This window comes from Anguilla rostrata, chromosome 6 (genome assembly GCF_018555375.3).
Source record: "Anguilla rostrata isolate EN2019 chromosome 6, ASM1855537v3, whole genome shotgun sequence".
Classification (NCBI taxonomy): Eukaryota; Metazoa; Chordata; class Actinopteri; order Anguilliformes; family Anguillidae; genus Anguilla; species Anguilla rostrata.
In genome coordinates, this window is record NC_057938.1 from 17,389,560 (window position 1) to 17,408,428 (window position 18,869).

Below are 18,869 nucleotides of genomic sequence, written 5' to 3' on the forward strand. Positions count from 1 at the left end.
GTAGACTAGGCTATATCTTAATGAATGATTCTCAGGAGCCCTGCCTATAGTCGACCTGTGCCAAAAAAATGAATAGTTCTTGATGATTGTTAATGCCGCTGTCTGATTTCCAACAAGAGAGTTGCATACAATTTATTTGTTGATTTATAGCTTGTTTGTTCACTAATGACATGCCAAAAAGCATTTTGGTGTCCAAGGATATATTAGATGCATTGCAAGTGTGTATAGCCGAAGGCTCATTTCTAACTGTCCCAAGGTACACTAAGGAAATAATGATAGAAAAATAAATGAGTGTTGTAGACCTGCATATTAAATTTGCACTCTATTGAGTTGAGTGTACGAGTACTGGAATTATTCTAGAACCCTGCTGCTGTTTTAAAAATCCTGCCTTTCGCCAGGATCAACTGAAATGATTTGAGGCTGGCTTTGCCTGTCAGCTCGGAACCCTCAGATGTCTGGCCTGTGCATCGTCCTGTTGCAGTATTCAGCTTGTTTGCTTTGAGGATTCTCATCTTCGGGCCTACTGGCATGGCCTACATTTCACATGTAGTCAGTTTACAGTTTTCTGAGGGCAGCTCGGATTAAGCTCATCCCTCAGGGTTACTGCCACCGGAATAGATTTGCAACTAGCAGCCGTCTGAATGCAAGTCTAAACGAGATTCACACTTGCAGATTGCAGCTGTTGTAGATCTAAGGATTCAAACTCTGAGTTGTCTGGATGCAAGCCAAACCAGGATTCAAACTCAGAGCCGTTTGGATTCATGCCCAGTTGGGATTCAGACTCGCAGCTGTTTGGATGTAGGTTCAAGGATTCAAACTTGGAGGTGTCTGGATTCACGATTACAGCCGACTGGATGCGCGTTTGGTTCCCTAACCACCGCACTGCTCTGCAGTTCTGTTAGAGATTATTTTCCAGCCTGGACGGCTCATCACCTCTCATCCGGATTCACCATCTTCGGCATTATTCCCTGCATTAGCCATTAGAAGGCACAGTCCTTGTGCTGTGTGCTTTGTCATCCTCAGAGCCCCTGAGCTGCATCCTGACAGCTGAAGCATTGCGCTGCTCGTTAAGAGCCCGGTAATTGTCCCGTGCTGTGTGTACAAGGCCCAGGGGCAGCCGGCTCGTGTTAATGAGGAGGGAGTCCGACCGTGCCTTTTCCCGCTTGGACCCAAGCCACGCCCATAAACGACTGGCTCCTGGATCGAAAGCAGAACTCGAATCTGTTCCCACTCTTCCGGTCCAGTATCCACCGAGCAGCAGGAGGGTGAAAAGGCTGGTCCCAGCGGGGGGGGGGGGCGGGGGGCGTTTTTGACCTCACAGCTCGGGACTTCGAAGAGCAGCCCAGTCGTTTCACCCTTGAGGGTTTCTCCGGTATGTCTGCACATCTCCGCTCATTAAGGCTCAGACGAAACGCCAAGGTGCAACCTCATAACGGGTTGCTTGCTTTTTTATCTTGCTGCCATTTCCTCCTACCAGCCTACGGTGATGGCGCCAACAGGAGAACCATTTTGGCTCTTGACACTGTTAAAATGGAGAACCTGTATTTACAAGCATAGTCAGACTACCTTTCATATTCATAAGCATGATTTAGGAGTGAATTCACTGCGCATTTTATCTGCACCTTATGTGAATGGGATGGTAAATAAAATCATCCCCATCCAAATGGAATGATAATTAAATTCTAATGGTGCAGTTAGAGTATAAGCTCAATAAAACTCACCTGCCCATTCACACCTATTTGTTTGGTGCACACTCCCTTTATGATCTGTGCATAAAATGCAATAGTTTAATTTTCCGTGTCCACTGTCAGCCTGTGCAGACATATAAATATTACTCTGTGGCAAAGACGAGACTGGCTGGAAAGGTAAATCAATGGGCAATGGCTGTGAAAGTATTCTTCTTTTGGCGGGGACCTTGGGTCCTTCTGTGTCTTTACAGATTTTCTTCGTTTGTTGGCCGGGAATCCCTGCTTTGTTCGATACGTATAACGCGGCGTAATTCGGTTGAAAATCAATGATGTGGGCTTGGCTTTGCGCTGGCCGGGGTGTCGGCCAACGCACATCAGAGCATCCTGAGCCTGAAGGGTTCATTCAGTCCAGCAGAGATCTCTGATGATTTGGGAATATAGGCTACTACCTTTAAACTATTGCTTTCTTAGCAGTTGTATGATCTCATACAGCTGGCCGTTTGTGTCCTTGCGGAAGAGAATGTGGAACGTTCTGAGCGGAGTGGAAGTCGAAATGCTAGTTATTTTACTATCTCAGCCGTAGCCCAAGCATTTTTTATTTATTTATTTTTTTTGGCAGGAGCTGCCGGTTTGTCGTTTTTCCAGTCGTTTTTGAAGACTGCAACATTTACCGCCACGTTGCCGTCCAGACCGTTTGCCAAGACACTAATTAAAAACTAGTCTCCAGCAACAGCGTACCCAAGGAGCATTTCCAGCGGCGTTCCGGCCTTTGTTCCAGCATCATTATGGACGCCTGATTAGTTCACACAAATTTTAAACACCGAGTCCAACATTGATTTTTTACTGTTACCACTGAAATGCTTTTCCTCCGTTTTAACGGGCCCTCTGTGAGTCGTCTCCGAATGTTTCCCTCCTTGCTCTTTTCCATATGAGGAATGCACACGCACAGATATGTTTACACTATTACTGTGAGGATTCATAACTGCCGACCCCATCAGCTCCGAGGTCTGTAATCATCTGAAATGAGACTTGCCGCTTTAAAAGAGAAAAGAGCGGGCTTGTCAGGAGGAGCGCGGGGCAGAAAGCGGGATGGTGAAAAATTAATGATGCTTGCAAAAAGGAATTCAGAGCGGGGAAGAGAGACGATGTCTGTCCCAGGCATCCGAGTTCTTCTGCAGCGGAATGTTCGCGTTTGTTCGGAGACCTCTGGGATATACCTCGGATAACATCTGGTTGAGTCAGTGCTCCTGATTGGCTGGATGGTTGCATGTCCTTTTTAACCTGTCAATGGTATTGGGTCTAAGGGACAATGACCAATAGGTATCAGCAATAGGAAGAGATTTGTCGATCTGAAACAAGTACTGCATTAGTGTTCTTGTCAGTTCTTTGACTAAGGAAATGGTGTCCGATCAGATTGAAGATCGAGTGAATCCTATTTTCCTCCATGGTACCATTAAGCCCTTCAGTTATCAGCAGTTTGAGATCACGGTTGCATCACCCCCAAACTGCACCCCCAGCTGTGTACTGGCCCAGTAAGGAGACCCCATAGTTTGAACGCGTAGCTCTTTTGCATCACAACGCATGGGTACCCCACACACTGATGCATCTCCTGCTTTGACCAGCATTCTGACAGGGAAAGATCAGGGCATGCTTAGATGGCTCTGCCCCACGGGGTGGTTCCCCCGAGGGCACAGCTGCCGCCATTGTAGGAAGATTGTGACTAATGACGGTCCCTGTATCTCCTTTGCTTGACCCCTCCAAGGTTAGCCTACATGTATTGACCTCTTCCCACAAGTCCCAATTTCCCACAGCCCAAGAATTGTTGGCCCCTGGGTCCTGCACCTCAATGGAAGAGTGTCATTGCTTTCATGCTGAGTCTCGCCGGCAGTCATGGCACAGAACCGGGGAGGAGTGGGGGAGATGGTGCAAACCAGTGATGACGCGGTCAAAGCTGTTTTGTAAACCTTGAAACCACCAATTCGTAGGGACTGATTGCAACTTGTTTGCTCTCATTGCAGCCATTTTGAGGCGACACCAGTAGCTATTTATGCTGAGGTCTCTCCGCAGGCCTTCATGTTGGGATTCTCCTCTTTAAAATGATTGCAACCCAGCGGTGAGCACAGGGTAGAAGGTCACGGTTTCCACTGATGCACCAGAACGTCTAACGCAGGTCTCGAGTTCATCATCATTTTTGTTTTCGCACCCACACTTGGAACCTATGAAGCATACCGGACCAGGACTGTGGCCTGCAGTTCCGTGCGGCCTGGTCTGTAAAGGTACCGGTGTCGTTTACTGCTGCAGCCGTTAGCCGCTAACACGTCATTCCCCCCCGAATTCACGCAGCGTAGCGTGCGGCTGAGGCTTGGCCGTGAATACTGCAGGAGCCTGCTCGAGTTTGCTGTTCTTGGAAGCTCTCCCAGGGCTCCCAGCCCAGGCATTTATGCCATTCTTTCAGGCCCATTTTGAAACGCTCATTAAAGTCGTCGCTATATTTTCTGCAAGGTTGGGTATTATGGGTAGATTGCGTAGCAAAACGTTGCTAAACAAGTACAAAGGGAGAAAAAAAAACCTGAAAATAGTATTTCAGGGAAAGGGAGCAACTCTCATACTCAAACAAAGGGATGAAGGGGAATGCTGCTCTCCAGTTTAGGCTACACTTCAAACTGATATATAAAGGAGCTCTTGCCTTTAGCCTCAGCTCTACCTAACCACTAGGGCCTGCTCAGAGCCACCTGCATATTTGAATCATCTTTGTGATGTCATCATCGTCATGACACTGGCCCCTAGGGCAAGGGGGGAGGGGTTAGCTAGAGGAGTGCGTAGTGAAGTCATCACAGTCTAGCTTTCTCCTGACTGAGTTGTCATCACCATAGCATTGGCTGCAGGAGGGGGATGGGGGGAGGGGGGGGTGTGTGAGGAGGGGAGTGAGAGAGGTCGCCATGGTAGCTTAGCCATTGTCTGGGGATACTTGGGTCGATGGGGGTGACTGAATGAATGAGCTTAGGCAGCTTAGATTTCTTCTTCTCCTTGGGTTAATAGTGATTGTGGAGTGGGAGTAGGAATAAAAACTGAGGGGTCTGTTACCTTCAGCACTATTTTAGCTCTCTCTCTCCACCTCCTCAACATTTTTTCTCCGTGTCAGTCAATTCTGCGGTTCTCTCCTTTTTCTCTTGTCCTTTCTCATCTTTTCAGCGGAGAAATGAAGGCCTCCCCTTTTGCAAAGGCAGCCGTGCGTGCGCGTGTGTGTGTGCGCGCGCGCGTGTGTGTGTGTGACTGAGAGAAAGAGACAGAGTACATTTCACGCTCTGCAGCAGAAGCTTGCGTGCTACAGCTGAACGTGCAGAGACTTCTGCACCTGCAAAATAAAGCAAGCCAAACTTCCCCAACAGTGTACAGCCATCTAGTGGCAGGCCAGACAGGTTAGGCTATAACCCCACCGACAGCATTATCTGTCTCCTCCGTGCAAACACTGAGCCTTCACCCCCAAAAACCCCCAAATATTGAAAAATAAAAATTGAAAATAGATATTGGAACGTTTGCACCCGTCGGGTCGCGTAGCGTGCAGTGGCCCAGTGGCCCAGTGAAGTGATAGCATGTTAATATCTCCCAGTGCTCTGCTGTTTACAGCACCGGTCAACTTGCTGTTTTACTTTCAGAATTTAACACATGGCTTTAGTGTGATTTCAGGTATTTGGCCACTGCAGGTCTAAGTCACATGTATTTTTCACAGCACACCGCACACATGTATGCACGCACGCACACAAATTCTCGCTCGCTCACTCACTCACACATACATGTGTGTTCACTTCTGTATCCTCGCTCTGAAGTTTGTATCAGACTTGGTCCTTGATGTAGTTCTTTGCAAAGGCTGTATGGGCTGATAACATTTAAATTAAGACTTTCTTAGCCTGCCCCCTACTGTTGCTGAGGGAACATTGTAAACCTGTGTCTCAGTTTTTATCACTTCTGATGAGGAAAAAGTGGCTGAAATAAACTTGACAACAAATAAAAATGCATATTAAGTCCACTGAATTTTGATTAAGTCCTCATGCAAGTTTTAAAGCTCGAAAATACGGATTACCCCAATTAAATTGACCATTCTTGATTCACTTTTGTTAAAATACTTTGGTTCACACTGCCCCCAGTGGCATTGCAGAGTACTACTTTTATATTGTTTCCAAAACTTAATTGTGAATTACTAATAATTTGCATTAAGCATTTTTATAGCCTCACATAATTTTCTGTTTGATTGCATCTACAGGGGAAGGTTATAAGTCACCATGGAGTACTTGATTGGTTCAAATATCATTTCAATGCTATTTGTAATATATTTTTCATTACAAAATTTAATCACAGACCTAATCACTCATCATTCCTGCCATAGATACTCCCTATTGGCCCAAATTAATCATCAGTTATATAACAAGAGAACAGGTGTTCTCGTTATTTAAGGGCAAATATTAAAAATACACCTAGATGGTAGCTATAGGTTTCTGTTAGGCATCAAATTTGTCTTTTTCTTAAAAGTTTATTTGTTAAGAAATGTTAAAACAATTATTATTTGTATAATATTGTTATTTTTTTGTTTAAAATAATTTTAAATGAATGTTTGTTCTGAAATGATTTTGTGAGATGAAACAATTTCTAAATGTCAGTTTCTACCAATCCTACGATTTTTAAAATGCTTTTAGAGTTGTGAAATTTTTTTAGTTTTTTAAATATGAAAGATATGACATTTAAAAAAATCTCATACTTTATTAAATATCCACCTTTGCGTGGGTCCGTGTGCCCTTCTTGCCTAATTTTCCTCGTTGCAGTTCATGAAATGGCCAGTTGGTGTCTCTGTACACTTTCTGCAAGATCTCACCATGCGCTTTCTCCTGCCAGTCTAATGAAAACACACACATTCATCAATATGCTCAGTTATCCGTCTTTAGTGTTGATTCTACGGAAATTCTAAGAAATAAAGCAAACATTTGAAATGTATTTCTTTAAATAAATAAATAAAACAACTTTTGAATTGTCGCTGCATGTGGTTTTATGAATATCAGCCTCACAGGTGAAACTGAGTGAAGTGGGCTCTGTGTTGGGGCACCTGCTCCGGCGCAGTGAGCGCTGAAGGTAAAGTGTGCGTTTCGCCGTCGTTTTCAGGCTGCGGGGTATGACCACGCCGAGACCGCGCTAGAGCACCAGAAGAGAAGCGCTTCCTGTACCTCGCCCGCGTTCGCCAGAGACAGGCCAGGCTCGCCGGAGAGCTTCGGAGAGAGAGAGAGAGACCTCGCTGCACGCTGCCACAGTCCCGCGGTGGGGAGGCTGCTGACATCGCCTCACCATGATTACCTCAGAGCTGCCAGTTTTGCAGTGAGTACCAGTCCTGCCCGTACACGTCGTCTGCCGGGGAGCGAGTGCGAGTTCTGCGGTCCGGGTTGGGCGAGAGTGGTCCTCGGGCTCTTAAAAGTTTGCTGTTCCTTTCCCAACTCTGTATGCGTGTGGCTGCACACCGATGCTAGCCTTCTGCAGTGATACACACGCAGTATGCACAAACACACATGATTTTGAGATCATGGTGTGGAGTTGGTTGGATACAACCTCTGTTCCCCTTCCTTTTTCTACTTTGCGTGTGTGTGTGTGTGTGTGTGTGTGTGTGTGTGTGTGTGTGTGTGTGTGTGTGTGTGTGTGTGTGTGTGTGTGTGTGTGTGTGTGTGTGTGTGTGTATCTAGACCCTCAACCCAGCCAACACAAAACATCATCACAATGTTGCTGCAATGTTGTGGCAATATTATAGCACTGACAGAACTTTCAGTTGCATTGTAAGGACATGTTGTGTTGGCTGGGAGTGTTCTGGCCGCGGGGCCCGTGTCTGGACTGTGTCTGATGCCGCTTGTCTCCCACAGGGACCCCAGTAATGAGTCGGGCCAGGCGGAGACGGTCAGCCTCAGCGTGAGCGTGAGCGAGCTGGACGACAGCGGAGAGCTCAAGGGCAAGAAGAAGAGGGGGAGGCCCGGGAGACCGCCGGTATGACCCCCCCGCTATGACCCCCCGCTAAACCGCTGGGGTGGGGCGTGTCCCCGGATTTCATCCACCGTCTTCCAGGGAGCAAACCCTGATTGGGCTGTGCTGGGGGCTGGTGGAGTTGTACCCAGCATGCATCCAGCAGGCCTGGAGGGGCGCGGGGTATTTATGGGGTCCGAGTGGTCCGTACCTAAAGCCGCCCATAAGACCTTAATTATCCACCATTTTGAAGACATTAGTGTAGGAAGTGGGCCTCATTCATTGGGTTACAGAGCGCATATGCCTTTGCATGCAGCCCTGGTTAAACGGCTGTAAAAGCATGGGGCCCAACAGGAAACGATGTGTGCATAGCGCTCAGAAGTCGCTCGTCTGCTCTTGTCCCCCCCGCTGACATGGCGGTGGGGGAGATTCTTTATCAGCAGCTTCCTGCTGGCAGCGAAATTCATTCCAAACCAGAGCCGACCGGAACTGCAGGAAATGGAAGGCCGTTGTGGTGGTTGAAGAGTGTGTGTGCGTGTGTGTGTTTGTGTGTTTGGACACGTAAGGTTCATAAACGTGTGCCATTAACTCTGTCTCCCCGCCACCCCCCTCCCCCATCCCTAGACGGCGAATAAGAAGCCTAGGAAGGCCCCCCAGGAGAAGTCCCAGATGGGGCCCCCGCGGGGGCGCAAGGCCAACGGCCTGCCCCAGCAGAACGGCGAGGGCGACCCCGTCACCCTGTTCGAGGTGGTCAAGCTCGGAAAGAGTGCCATGCAGGTGCCCATTTTAGCGCCCGCTGCCGTCGCCATCGCACTGCCGTGCCAGGCTCCGCCCCTTCCTCCACACAGTCGCCGGACTGGTCCCGTGCATATTAAATACTGCGCCTCAACATCACAAAGCCAATCACAGCAGCATGCTGCTGAATTAAAACACTACTGCAGTATGAACACTGAAAATAATAAGAAACAGTTTAAGAGCAAGAGGTTAACTCTGCTGTAAAGCATTTGGTGTAGATGCACACGTCAGAATTTTAAAATTGTGATTTGCTACAAAGCACGCAAATAAGTTTGGTTTGTTATATTTCGCAGCAGTCTAATGTTGTACGCACTACACATTGATACATTTTGTTATGTCTGCAGTACCTCTTTCATAGGTTTGGTGAGCAAGGATACATGTTAGTTACAGTGCTACAGTCTGTCATATCTGAAGTACAACATTTATACGTTTTCTCTCTTTGCAGTCTGTTGTCGATGACTGGATTGAGTCCTACAAGCAGGACAGAGATATAGCACTTCTCGACCTAATCAACTTCTTCATTCAGTGCTCTGGGTGCAAAGGTAATTCTTTTTTAAATTACCAACTGTATATATATTTTTTTAAGTTATGGAGGGTTCTGCAGGAAGAGAAGTAAAATCGATTGTGGTTTCTGGAAGTAGAATGTATTGCTTTATCCTGTCTTACTTGAATCATACATTAAAATACTGACGTGTGTGTCATTTCGCTTGCAGGCACTGTAAGAATCGAGATGTTTCGCAACATGCAAAATGCTGAGATTATCCGGAAAATGACCGAGGAGTTTGACGAGGTAATTTCTTGGCTATGATGTGGCACGATCTGGTTGGCCGGTGTGTGGTGGCACTAATCTGTCCACTTCCAAGTTAAATCTTTTGCTATTTTTTCACAGAGACCGACTTGTCATGCAGTTTGCTGTCAGTGCAATGTTCTTTCAGTCTTAGGATGAAAAGAATGCATGGTCTGAAAGTAATAGATTTATAGCAGCTGTCATTTCATAATTCACTAAATGTGACCTCGGCTGCTATTTCATTAAATGCATCGATTATATACTGCGCAATACAGTTGTCCAAGGTTATTGCTAATAGGGCGGTCAAGAGCCTCGTTTTGCCTTGTTAAAGCTTTCGCATAGAAAATAATTGATTGATACTCTTTAATTGAGAATTCATCATATCCGCTGATGTGTTTTATGGATTGGGTGAGCTCTCTCGTGAACATTTGACTCCTGAATGGAGAGAGGCCGTCTCTGGTAATTAATCTTGAGAGTAATCGATAATTCAGTAGTGAAGCGTTTGACGCAAATAGCCTTTCGAGTGCAGCCGGGGGCGAGGATTTCCTCAGTCTCATTTAACGTTGAAGCTTTATTTGAGAATGTGCCACGTTATCATAAGCAAGGCTGGGTATTTGTCACGGAAGTCACGGGTGTCTTTCCTTTTTTTTTTTTTCTCCCGCATTTCCTGCGATTTCCCTCATTTGCATTGGTTTCCCAGATTTTTATGCAGTTTTGGTTGGTAACTCAGCCTTAAAGTGTAACCTACAGTATTATTTGTATAGGCATACGCATTTTAACAATATTGCAAAGTTCAATATTCAATATTTAAACTTCAAGCACGTGTTACCGTTGCTGCAGTTGTGTAAGTCGTTTCCCCACTCCTGCACATGACATCTGTTAATTAATATTCCGTGACAAACACTCAGCCTTAATCATCAGTTGAGGGTGCGATTCTGGCACCCAGAATGATGTGGATCCAATATCATGGTTTCCAAGTTGTTTGCTGTCATGTCATCACAGTTGGGCCATTTCATATCTGAAACGGTGGTTTATCGCACTAAATGTTTTCCCACCTGACCCATCTCGGTGAATGATTCATTTGGTGAATGATTCATTTGGTGAATGATTCATTCTGTGTTTTAATTGTGAATCCAGGACAGCGGCGACTACCCGCTCACCATGCCCGGGCCGCAGTGGAAGAAGTTCCGCTACAACTTCTGCGAGTTCATCGGCGTCCTGATCCGGCAGTGCCAGTACAGCATCATCTACGACGAGTACATGATGGACACGGTCATCTCGCTGCTCACCGGGCTCTCCGACTCCCAGGTCCGAGCCTTCCGGCACACCAGCACCCTGGCAGGTAGGAGACCGAGAACACGACCGCAGAACCGGGCCTCGACCATGTTGCCCGGTCCTGCAGTACTCTGTGTGTAGTTCTGATTGGTTGGGCACAGTGCACGGTCGCCTTAGAGCAGAGGTTCCCTATTGGTCTGAGCCCATGACCCGTCTAATGTGCATCACCCCCAGTTTGCAGCCTGATGTGAAGCCACTTTCACATTGACAGTAATAGCACCCAAACAAAGTGCCTTTCTTTTTTTTGTGTACATGTTCTGCCCAAATTACAGTGTCATGCACTTGCAGTTGTTTTGGCATGTGTTGAAAAATTTGTCATTTTAGTTTTGGTCACGTCCAGACCTCCAGGTACATTTTAAACAGTCATGGCCCACTTACAGTAATTTAATTTCCTCATGAAGCAGGTTGTTGATTTTTAAGAGATAGCTCCGGAACCACTGTTCTGAATAACTGAAGTGTGGGTTTTTGACATTCTTTATACTGACTGTGTAGTGTTTATTAATTTTTTTATTATAAACCCTGCAGTCCCCAAAAAGGGACCTGCTTTCACTCTTTGACCTTTAGGTCTGGTCTTGAGTTTATAAACTGCGACTATCGCTTGGATAATGGGCTGCATTTGGATGTTGTACGTGTCGCACACTCAAAAAGGCCGCTCCACGTTTTTTGTCTCCCTCGCGTGCGCAGCCATGAAGCTGATGACGGCCCTGGTGAACGTGGCCCTGAACCTGAGCATCAACCAGGACAACACGCAGAGGCAGTACGAGGCCGAGCGCAACAAGATCGTGGGCAAGAGGGCCAACGAGAAGCTGGAGCTGCTGCTGCAGAAGAGGAAGGAGGTGAGCAGAGGCAGAACGATCGGGTTCTCCAGTCTGATAAACACGTGACTCTTCTGATCGGTTCCCCCAGTCTGATAAACGTGTGACTGTTCGGATCGGTTCCCTCAGTCTGATAAACGTGTGACTGTTCCGATCGGTTCCCTCAGTCTGATAAACGTGTGACTCTTCTGATCGGTTCCCTCAGTCTGATAAACGTGTGACTCTTCTGATCGGTTCCCTCAGTCTGATAAACGTGTGACTGTTCGGATCGGTTCCCCCAGTCTGATAAACATGCGTCTCTTCTGATTGGTTCCCCCTAGTCTGATAAACATGCGATTTGTGATTTTGTTGCAGATGATGTTAGTAGTTTTATGTTTATTGTGTTTTTTAAAATGTGGACTAAGTGCATGCAGTAGGGGCTTGAGTTTACTTAACGCTGCTGTCGTTCCTCTTCACAGCTTCAGGAAAACCAGGATGAGATCGAAAACATGATGAACTCCATCTTCAAGGGCATTTTCGTCCACCGGTACAGGTACGCAGAGGCGCCCCCCCCAACGGCGGGTTTCGCGTTCCAGCACACAGGTCCCCGGCTCAAATCTGTCTCTCTCTCCCTCTCTCTCTCTCTCCCCGTCTTTGCCAGGGACGCGATCGCGGAAATCCGAGCCATCTGCATAGAGGAGATCGGCATGTGGATGAAGATGTACAGCGACGCCTTCCTGAACGACAGCTACCTGAAGTACGTCGGGTGGACCCTGCACGACCGGGTGAGTTTTCCCACGGCTCTTTCCCATAGGGCTCGCTGCTTCACACGTTACGGTGCTGTCTGCTGGGAGGCCTCCATAAGGCCACGAGAGCTTATAAACCGACTTAATGAACTGACATTACTTCATAAGCTTTGGCATGGCCTGATGAACTATTGGCTATCGCCCTACCTCAGTTCCTTTAGTGAAATATTGAAGTGTAAATGGGTCAATAAGGGTATGGGTAATGAGAAAAACCAAGCATTTTACAACACAAGCAAAATAACCAAGAGCCAAGATGTGGCAAACAAGCAACAAGGGAGCACTGGAGTTGGAAAGTAGGCTGTCCTCTCTGCCCCACAAATTCATTAATCTAGTTGGGGCAGTGTTTTGTATCTGATGGGATTACTGTTTCGAACTCCAGAATCTGGTGGGATGACAGTTTCAGGTTGAGTGGAATGGTGTTTGGGTTTAGTTAATGGTCGTTGTTCCTTCACAGCAAGGTGAAGTGCGATTGAAGTGCTTGAAAGCCCTCCAGAACCTCTACACAAACAGAGAGCTCTTCCCAAAGCTGGAGCTCTTCACCAACAGGTTCAAGGTACGAAACGTGGACCACATAGAGTTAGCGATGCTCACTTGAGACCTGAAAGGTTTTCTTCATCTCCTTTTGTTTTACACATAACACTTATTGGGCAGTACTCATTGAATCCTACCTGAAAATAGAGGCTCTGATTGGGTAGTTCCTTAATAACTAGCTTTGACATGTGTAGTGATATTATTGAATTGGGTAAATTAGATTAACTGAGGATGTAACGCGATGTGTGAACATTTGAAACTTTTGGCCTTAACTAAAAACATTGAGTCCAGACCTGAATGTAGTTACTGAAATATTATTTTTTGAATTAGTGAGGTCGGTTAGCATTGCTGTTTTGCTAAAAGTCTTGACGTGTTCTTTCATTAAGGATCGTATTGTGTCGATGACCCTGGACAAAGAGTATGATGTAGCAGTGGAGGCCATAAGACTGGTGACACTAATCCTGCAGTGAGTATCATCCACACTTTCATGCCCAAGATGTGCTTCTCTGTTTCCCTAGAGGATAAGGCAGTAATGATTTCAGTCCCATTGTGTTAATACTGCATCTGTTTGTGTATGTCACAGTTGTGTTAGTACGGTTTCTGTTTATTTCTGTTATGTACTATTTTTGTATATTCACTGTGAAACAACCTTGAGTTTGAGAGGCTCTGTACCAAAAGTGATTATTATTATTATTATTATTCAATCTCTCTGAGAGTTGGCATTGTGGTAAACCTGCCTGTGTTCCTGTGCTTCTGCTAATCCTTCTGCCTGTGACTGCTCCCCGTGTCACGTCCTGTTAAGTCTTTGCCCTGATCCGATTGGTCGGCTGTTTCAGGGGGAGCGAGGACGCCCTGTCCAACGAGGACTGCGAGAACGTCTACCACCTGGTGTACTCCGCCCACCGGCCCGTCGCCGTGGCCGCGGGAGAGTTCCTCCACCGGAAGTGAGTTCCCTCCCTCGTGGCCCCGCCCCTCCGGCCTGCCATTGGTCCATGCGGTCCCAGTCAGCTCTCCCTTTCATCCCTCAGTCTTTCCGCACCCCGCCGCTCCTGTTGTGCCCCCCCCCCGCCACAGACTGCTGAGACGACCTTTTTTTAAGGCCTCATTATTTTTTAGGTGCCTCCCCGCTTGCGAAACGGCCTCAGATCACAAAATTGAGTGCAAACAAAGCAGATTAGAGGGGCTTTAATGTCTCCATAAATATTTGTGCACATTTAACTTTCCCTGGGGTTTGTTTTGATGTAGCAAGAATGTAAATTGGTTTTTCGGAGGTTCCGGTGTTTGTCGTGCCGAGTGCAAATTATGATTTGAGTTCACGGCCGTAAGGATTTTTGTACCTTCGGAGTAATTGATTTTGGCTGTTTGTTTTTAAATGAAGAATTTTATGTTTGTTTTTAAGTAGTTATGCCGTACGAAACTTCCTTTCATCTTCCAAATGCTTCAGAACATTTTCTGGTTGTATAATGAATGTATAAAGGAGGTGAGTTGTGCATTATCACACATGTCCAGATGGCGGCAGCACTGTGCCGCTTTATTTTTTCTTTAATTTTTTTCCTTTGCTCTTAATAAGGGTAAACATGGCATTTTACTGGGTCATTCTGTGATACTGGTAAACTTATATTAAAATGTCTCTTAAGCAGCAGTTGGTCAAATACAAATATTTTTTGTTTTGAAAGTTTGAATGTAGAGAGGAACAGTGGTTAGTCGAATGTGTTGATTAATAAGCTTATATTTGATGCCAAGGGATGTTCGCATATAGACAGAGAATGGTTGTGGTTGTAAATTCTGTTTTTGTTGCGGTCGTGCTCTCTCCCCAGGCTGTTCAGCAGGCATGACCCCCAGGCGGAGGAGGCCCTGGCCAAGCGCAGGGGCAGAAACAGCCCCAACGGAAACCTGATCAGAATGCTGGTGCTCTTCTTCCTGGAGAGCGAGGTGAGTCACACATTTACACTTAGAACACAGGGACAGTAATAACGTACTGCAGTGCATGTTTAACATACATCTGCGTTAGGATTGCAGAGGACCTGGACTTAACCCCTTCATGCAGATGCCAATTTAGTCGTGTTCTATTTAAGGCTTTATAATTCTAGATCTGAGCATCACGGAGGCTTGGAAAAGCTAGGACACAGTTTGTTGTTTCCACTCATAGTTTGGTAGCAGGAGCACTGGGTGTCTTGATATGAGCAATTGCAGGACACCGTCATCCTGGCCATTAGGCAGCTTGCACGAAGGGGTTAATATAATGTGCTACACTGCGTGTTTAATATACGTCTACGTGAGGATGAAGGGGGAACCTGCCTTAATATAATGTGCTAGGCTCTGTTTAATGTGCATCTACGTTAGGGTAAAATGTGATATGTACCACACTATTAATGTTTTTCAACATTAGACATCAGTACAGCACAGGCTAAATAAAGTACAGGATTAGTACAGAACAGAAGGTTACAAGTTCAAGGCCTCAAAGTCTATAACCCGAGATTGGTTTGTAATTAATAGAGCTATATAAATGTGTGATGTGTGTCTCTGTGTGTGTGTGTCTGTGTGACAGCTGCACGAGCATGCGGCCTACCTGGTGGACAGCCTGTGGGAGAGCTCCCAGGAGCTGCTGAAGGACTGGGAGTGCATGACAGAGCTTCTGCTGGAGGAGCCCGTGCAGGGAGAGGAAGGTACTGCACTGTTTCAGACCCCGCCCACCGTCTAACAGTCCCTCAGACTGCGTGTAATCAATCAGAACTCCGCTCGCCGGGTCTGATTGGGATTTGGGAACGTACCCCTTTCTCCCTCTCGTTGATTGACTCTTCATTACTGTTGGTTAAAAGAGGACTTTTGCTGGAATCTTCAAATCTGTGTCACTTTGGTTGACTTACTGCGCAGTTCGCCTGGGAAAATAACATTAGGCATTTCAAACCATAGATACGGGTGCGGCTTTATTCATTTTGTTGTATTCCACTCTCCCCAGAGGCCAACACGACGCACAGTATTCGTTTGTGTAGCTTATAGCCATTGCAAATCATGAGGACAAAAATAATGGATAAAATGTCTCTCTCTCTCTCTCATTCTTTTCCCTCCCTCGCTCTCCCCGCAGTGCTGTCGGACAGGCAGGAGAGCGCGCTGATCGAGCTGACCGTCTGCACCATTCGGCAGGCGGCCGAGGCGCACCCGCCCGTGGGGCGCGGGACGGGGAAGAGGGTGAGGGGTCGTCGTCCGTCTCGCCAGCCCGGGCTAGCCAGGCTAACGCTAATCCAGACAAGTGGCTCCCAGGGCTAATGGGGACACATCCTCATTCTGAGAGGCTCTTTGTGAAATTGCACCCACTGCCTGCATGTCCAGGGGCACTCGTTATATTTTAGAGCGCTTTTCAGGAGGATAAAGTCGTCCATATGCTGAGCCATTGTAGAGCCGTTGTTGAATTTCCTTCATGTCTTCAGGTGCTGACGGCGAAGGAGAGGAAGATGCAGATCGACGATAAAAACAAACTGACAGAGCACTTCATCATGGCCCTGCCCATGCTGCTGTCGAAGGTACGAGCCGCAGTCAGACTCCAGGGTGCCGTCTTCGCTACCACACACACACACACACACACACACTCTCACACACGCACTCTCTGTGGTGCAGCTGTGTATATGCCTGCCTCCTCCGTGCTGACCCTGGCTGTCTCTGTGCCGTTGCAGTACCAGGCGGACTCTGAGAAGGTGGCTAACCTGCTGCAGATCCCCCAGTTCTTCGACCTGGACGTGTACAGCGCTGGCAGGATGGAGAAGGTGAGGGTGCGGCTGGGTCCTAATGTTTGAGAGGAAGCCCTGAGTGGAGCACAGTCTGTATACGACTCAGGAGTCTCGGCTTGATTCGGCCATCTTTTGCGCAGTGAAGTAAAGGTGGCTCCCCTGGGAGGGATATCTTCAGTATGTGTATTGGAGACGTCCCTTAGTTCCTTCCACCAAAGTGAATGGGGTCACTTCCATTTCAATTCAGTTCATTCATGAACTGAAATTCAATGCATTCATTTATAAAGTTAGACGCGTATTTATCAACAAATGCTTAATAGAGTTTTTCGATTGTGAATTGAATTTAAATCCATTTCCGGAACTGACTGGATGTAAATGGAACCGACCCAATTCCCCCAAGCACCGTTGTTAGACCTGTGACCCCTGCGGGTGGGAGTGACCTTGCCCCCCTCGGGCCGGCCCGTCCCCAGAGCGGGCACACCATGTGACCAGGTGTATGAACCCCTTCCCAAACCCGCAGCACTTGGACGCCCTGCTGAAGCAGATCAAGTTTGTGGTGGAGAAGCACACGGAGACGGAGGTGCTGGAGGCCTGCAGCCGCACCTACAGCACCCTGTGCAGCGAGGAGTACACCATCATGAACCGCGTGGACATCGCCCGCAGCCAGCTGGTGGACGAGATGGTCGACCGCTTCTGCCACTCCGTGGAGGACCTGCTGCAGGAGGTAGGCCCCGTTGCACGCGCACGCGATTTTAAACAGCGCCTTAGGTGGTACTTCGAGAACACTCACAGGTTTTGCGTCTGTATTTCACCTTTCACAATCTCGAAGCGCTTCACAGAGAAAGGGGAGGCACATCACTTTGCCACCAGAGATGTGTAGCACCCATCTGGGTGACACACGGCAGCCATTTTGAATCTGAATGCTCAGCGAATACCAACTGGTATGGAGGCGGAGAGCAAGTGAGAATTGTTTTAGCCACTGCAATTGTTTTAAAAGCATCTCACAAAGCTCCTCTCCCCCAGCTCCAGATGAGCAAACTTGACGCGTCACATAAAAAAAATGAATAAATGTTCTCCTTGATTTTTGCATTCATTCCGGTAAGCGTTTTACACGGAATTGCACATCATGCCTCCAAAAAGCCATTCCCGCGTATGCGTTGAGCGGTTATCGCCGGCGTGTGAACGTGACGGGTGGATTTGTGAACGGGGGAGCGGCAGCAAGCCGCAGGACCTCGGCCGTTCCGAGCGTGCGGGCATCAGTGAGGCAGGGTACAAACAAACCCACAAGAAAGGGCTGAATTAGCTCCTCGGCGAATCTCTCTCTTCTGTTTTGAAACCACGGAGTAACACTCACGAATAGCAAAGCCCCGCCATGACTCACGGTGGCCCAGAATAAACACTTTGCGTAAGACCTTCCGCAGTCGCTTGTTTCCCCTTGGATTCGAAGCGTTTGTTCAGCCTCGATATGAATATGCGCAATGCTTTTTCAAATTTATAAGCCGGAAATGAACAGAATTTCTTTTGATGTATAGTATTCCACTGCCAAATTTAAGTGCTAGAAGTCTAATGCTGTGTATCTGTCCTGTATGGATTTTCACTTAATCTTCACTTCTGACGGTCCTCTAACCGTTAGCTGGATTGGTGAACATGTAAACGATATGTTATTGGAGCAGGAAACAGGGTGTCCAGATAACCAGTACCAGATCATCCCATAGTGGGCTGTTTAAGATCTTTCTTGCTTTCAGAATAAAAAATGAAATTTTAAACATGGTTAATGTCCTTCTGCAGGGCGAGGAGGCGGACGACGACGACATTTACAACGTGCTCTCCACCCTCAAGAGGCTCACCGCGTTCCACAAGTACGTCCCAGAAGCCTTTTTTTGGTTTCTCTTGCCATTTCTCCCTCACAATAAATTTATTTTGTTTAGTTTTTTGAAACTTTGAGCATTGTAACATCTACTGTGATTGGACAGGGGTTGGTTTCTTACAGTTTGTGTTTTAGGGTTGCTTTGACGTTGATGAGATGATAAAATTAGAACGGCTCTTTTTCTGGACCTCCGAAAGGGACAACTATGCACAGTGCCAGGAAGCAAAAATGCGCCAAAATAAGATTCTGGACAGGAAGTGTGCAGCAAACCAATACAGAACTAAAAGTGGATGTAATAAAGTAAATGGATAACATGTCAGTTCGTCCGCAATTGAATTACCAAAAAGCGAGTGTTCTTTTTGATTATTTTTCCGTTCAGAATTCTTACTGAGCTTGACACAAGGCTGGGGGAAGGCATAGGGTTTCATTGCAGGGAGCGACTCCAGTCCGTGCCCTACCAGTCACGTTGCGCTGTATCCAATTACTTGGATTCGGTCAAATGAAATAACTCCCTTAAAATTCATTAACTTCTTATTTCTGTCCCGTTAAA

The 18,869-nt window shown here is 47.0% G+C and overlaps 1 protein-coding gene across 2 annotated transcripts in view; it reads left to right on the plus strand.

The window, feature by feature from the left end:
* The window catches only part of stag1a (STAG1 cohesin complex component a), a 52,783-nt gene that overhangs the window by 24,898 nt on the left and 9,016 nt on the right, over window positions 1-18,869 (plus strand). For both annotated transcript variants that reach the window (XM_064338714.1, XM_064338715.1), the window contains exons 2-20: window positions 6,840-7,049; window positions 7,583-7,703; window positions 8,304-8,456; window positions 8,920-9,016; window positions 9,188-9,264; window positions 10,399-10,603; window positions 11,281-11,432; window positions 11,870-11,943; window positions 12,052-12,175; window positions 12,651-12,749; window positions 13,114-13,193; window positions 13,564-13,671; window positions 14,545-14,659; window positions 15,276-15,393; window positions 15,813-15,916; window positions 16,156-16,248; window positions 16,399-16,488; window positions 16,973-17,176; window positions 18,241-18,311. In XM_064338714.1, the coding sequence (XP_064194784.1) occupies window positions 7,021-7,049; window positions 7,583-7,703; window positions 8,304-8,456; window positions 8,920-9,016; window positions 9,188-9,264; window positions 10,399-10,603; window positions 11,281-11,432; window positions 11,870-11,943; window positions 12,052-12,175; window positions 12,651-12,749; window positions 13,114-13,193; window positions 13,564-13,671; window positions 14,545-14,659; window positions 15,276-15,393; window positions 15,813-15,916; window positions 16,156-16,248; window positions 16,399-16,488; window positions 16,973-17,176; window positions 18,241-18,311 (2,114 nt within the window). In that variant the 5' untranslated portion in view covers window positions 6,840-7,020. The remainder of the gene's footprint in view (window positions 1-6,839; window positions 7,050-7,582; window positions 7,704-8,303; window positions 8,457-8,919; window positions 9,017-9,187; window positions 9,265-10,398; window positions 10,604-11,280; window positions 11,433-11,869; window positions 11,944-12,051; window positions 12,176-12,650; window positions 12,750-13,113; window positions 13,194-13,563; window positions 13,672-14,544; window positions 14,660-15,275; window positions 15,394-15,812; window positions 15,917-16,155; window positions 16,249-16,398; window positions 16,489-16,972; window positions 17,177-18,240; window positions 18,312-18,869) is intronic.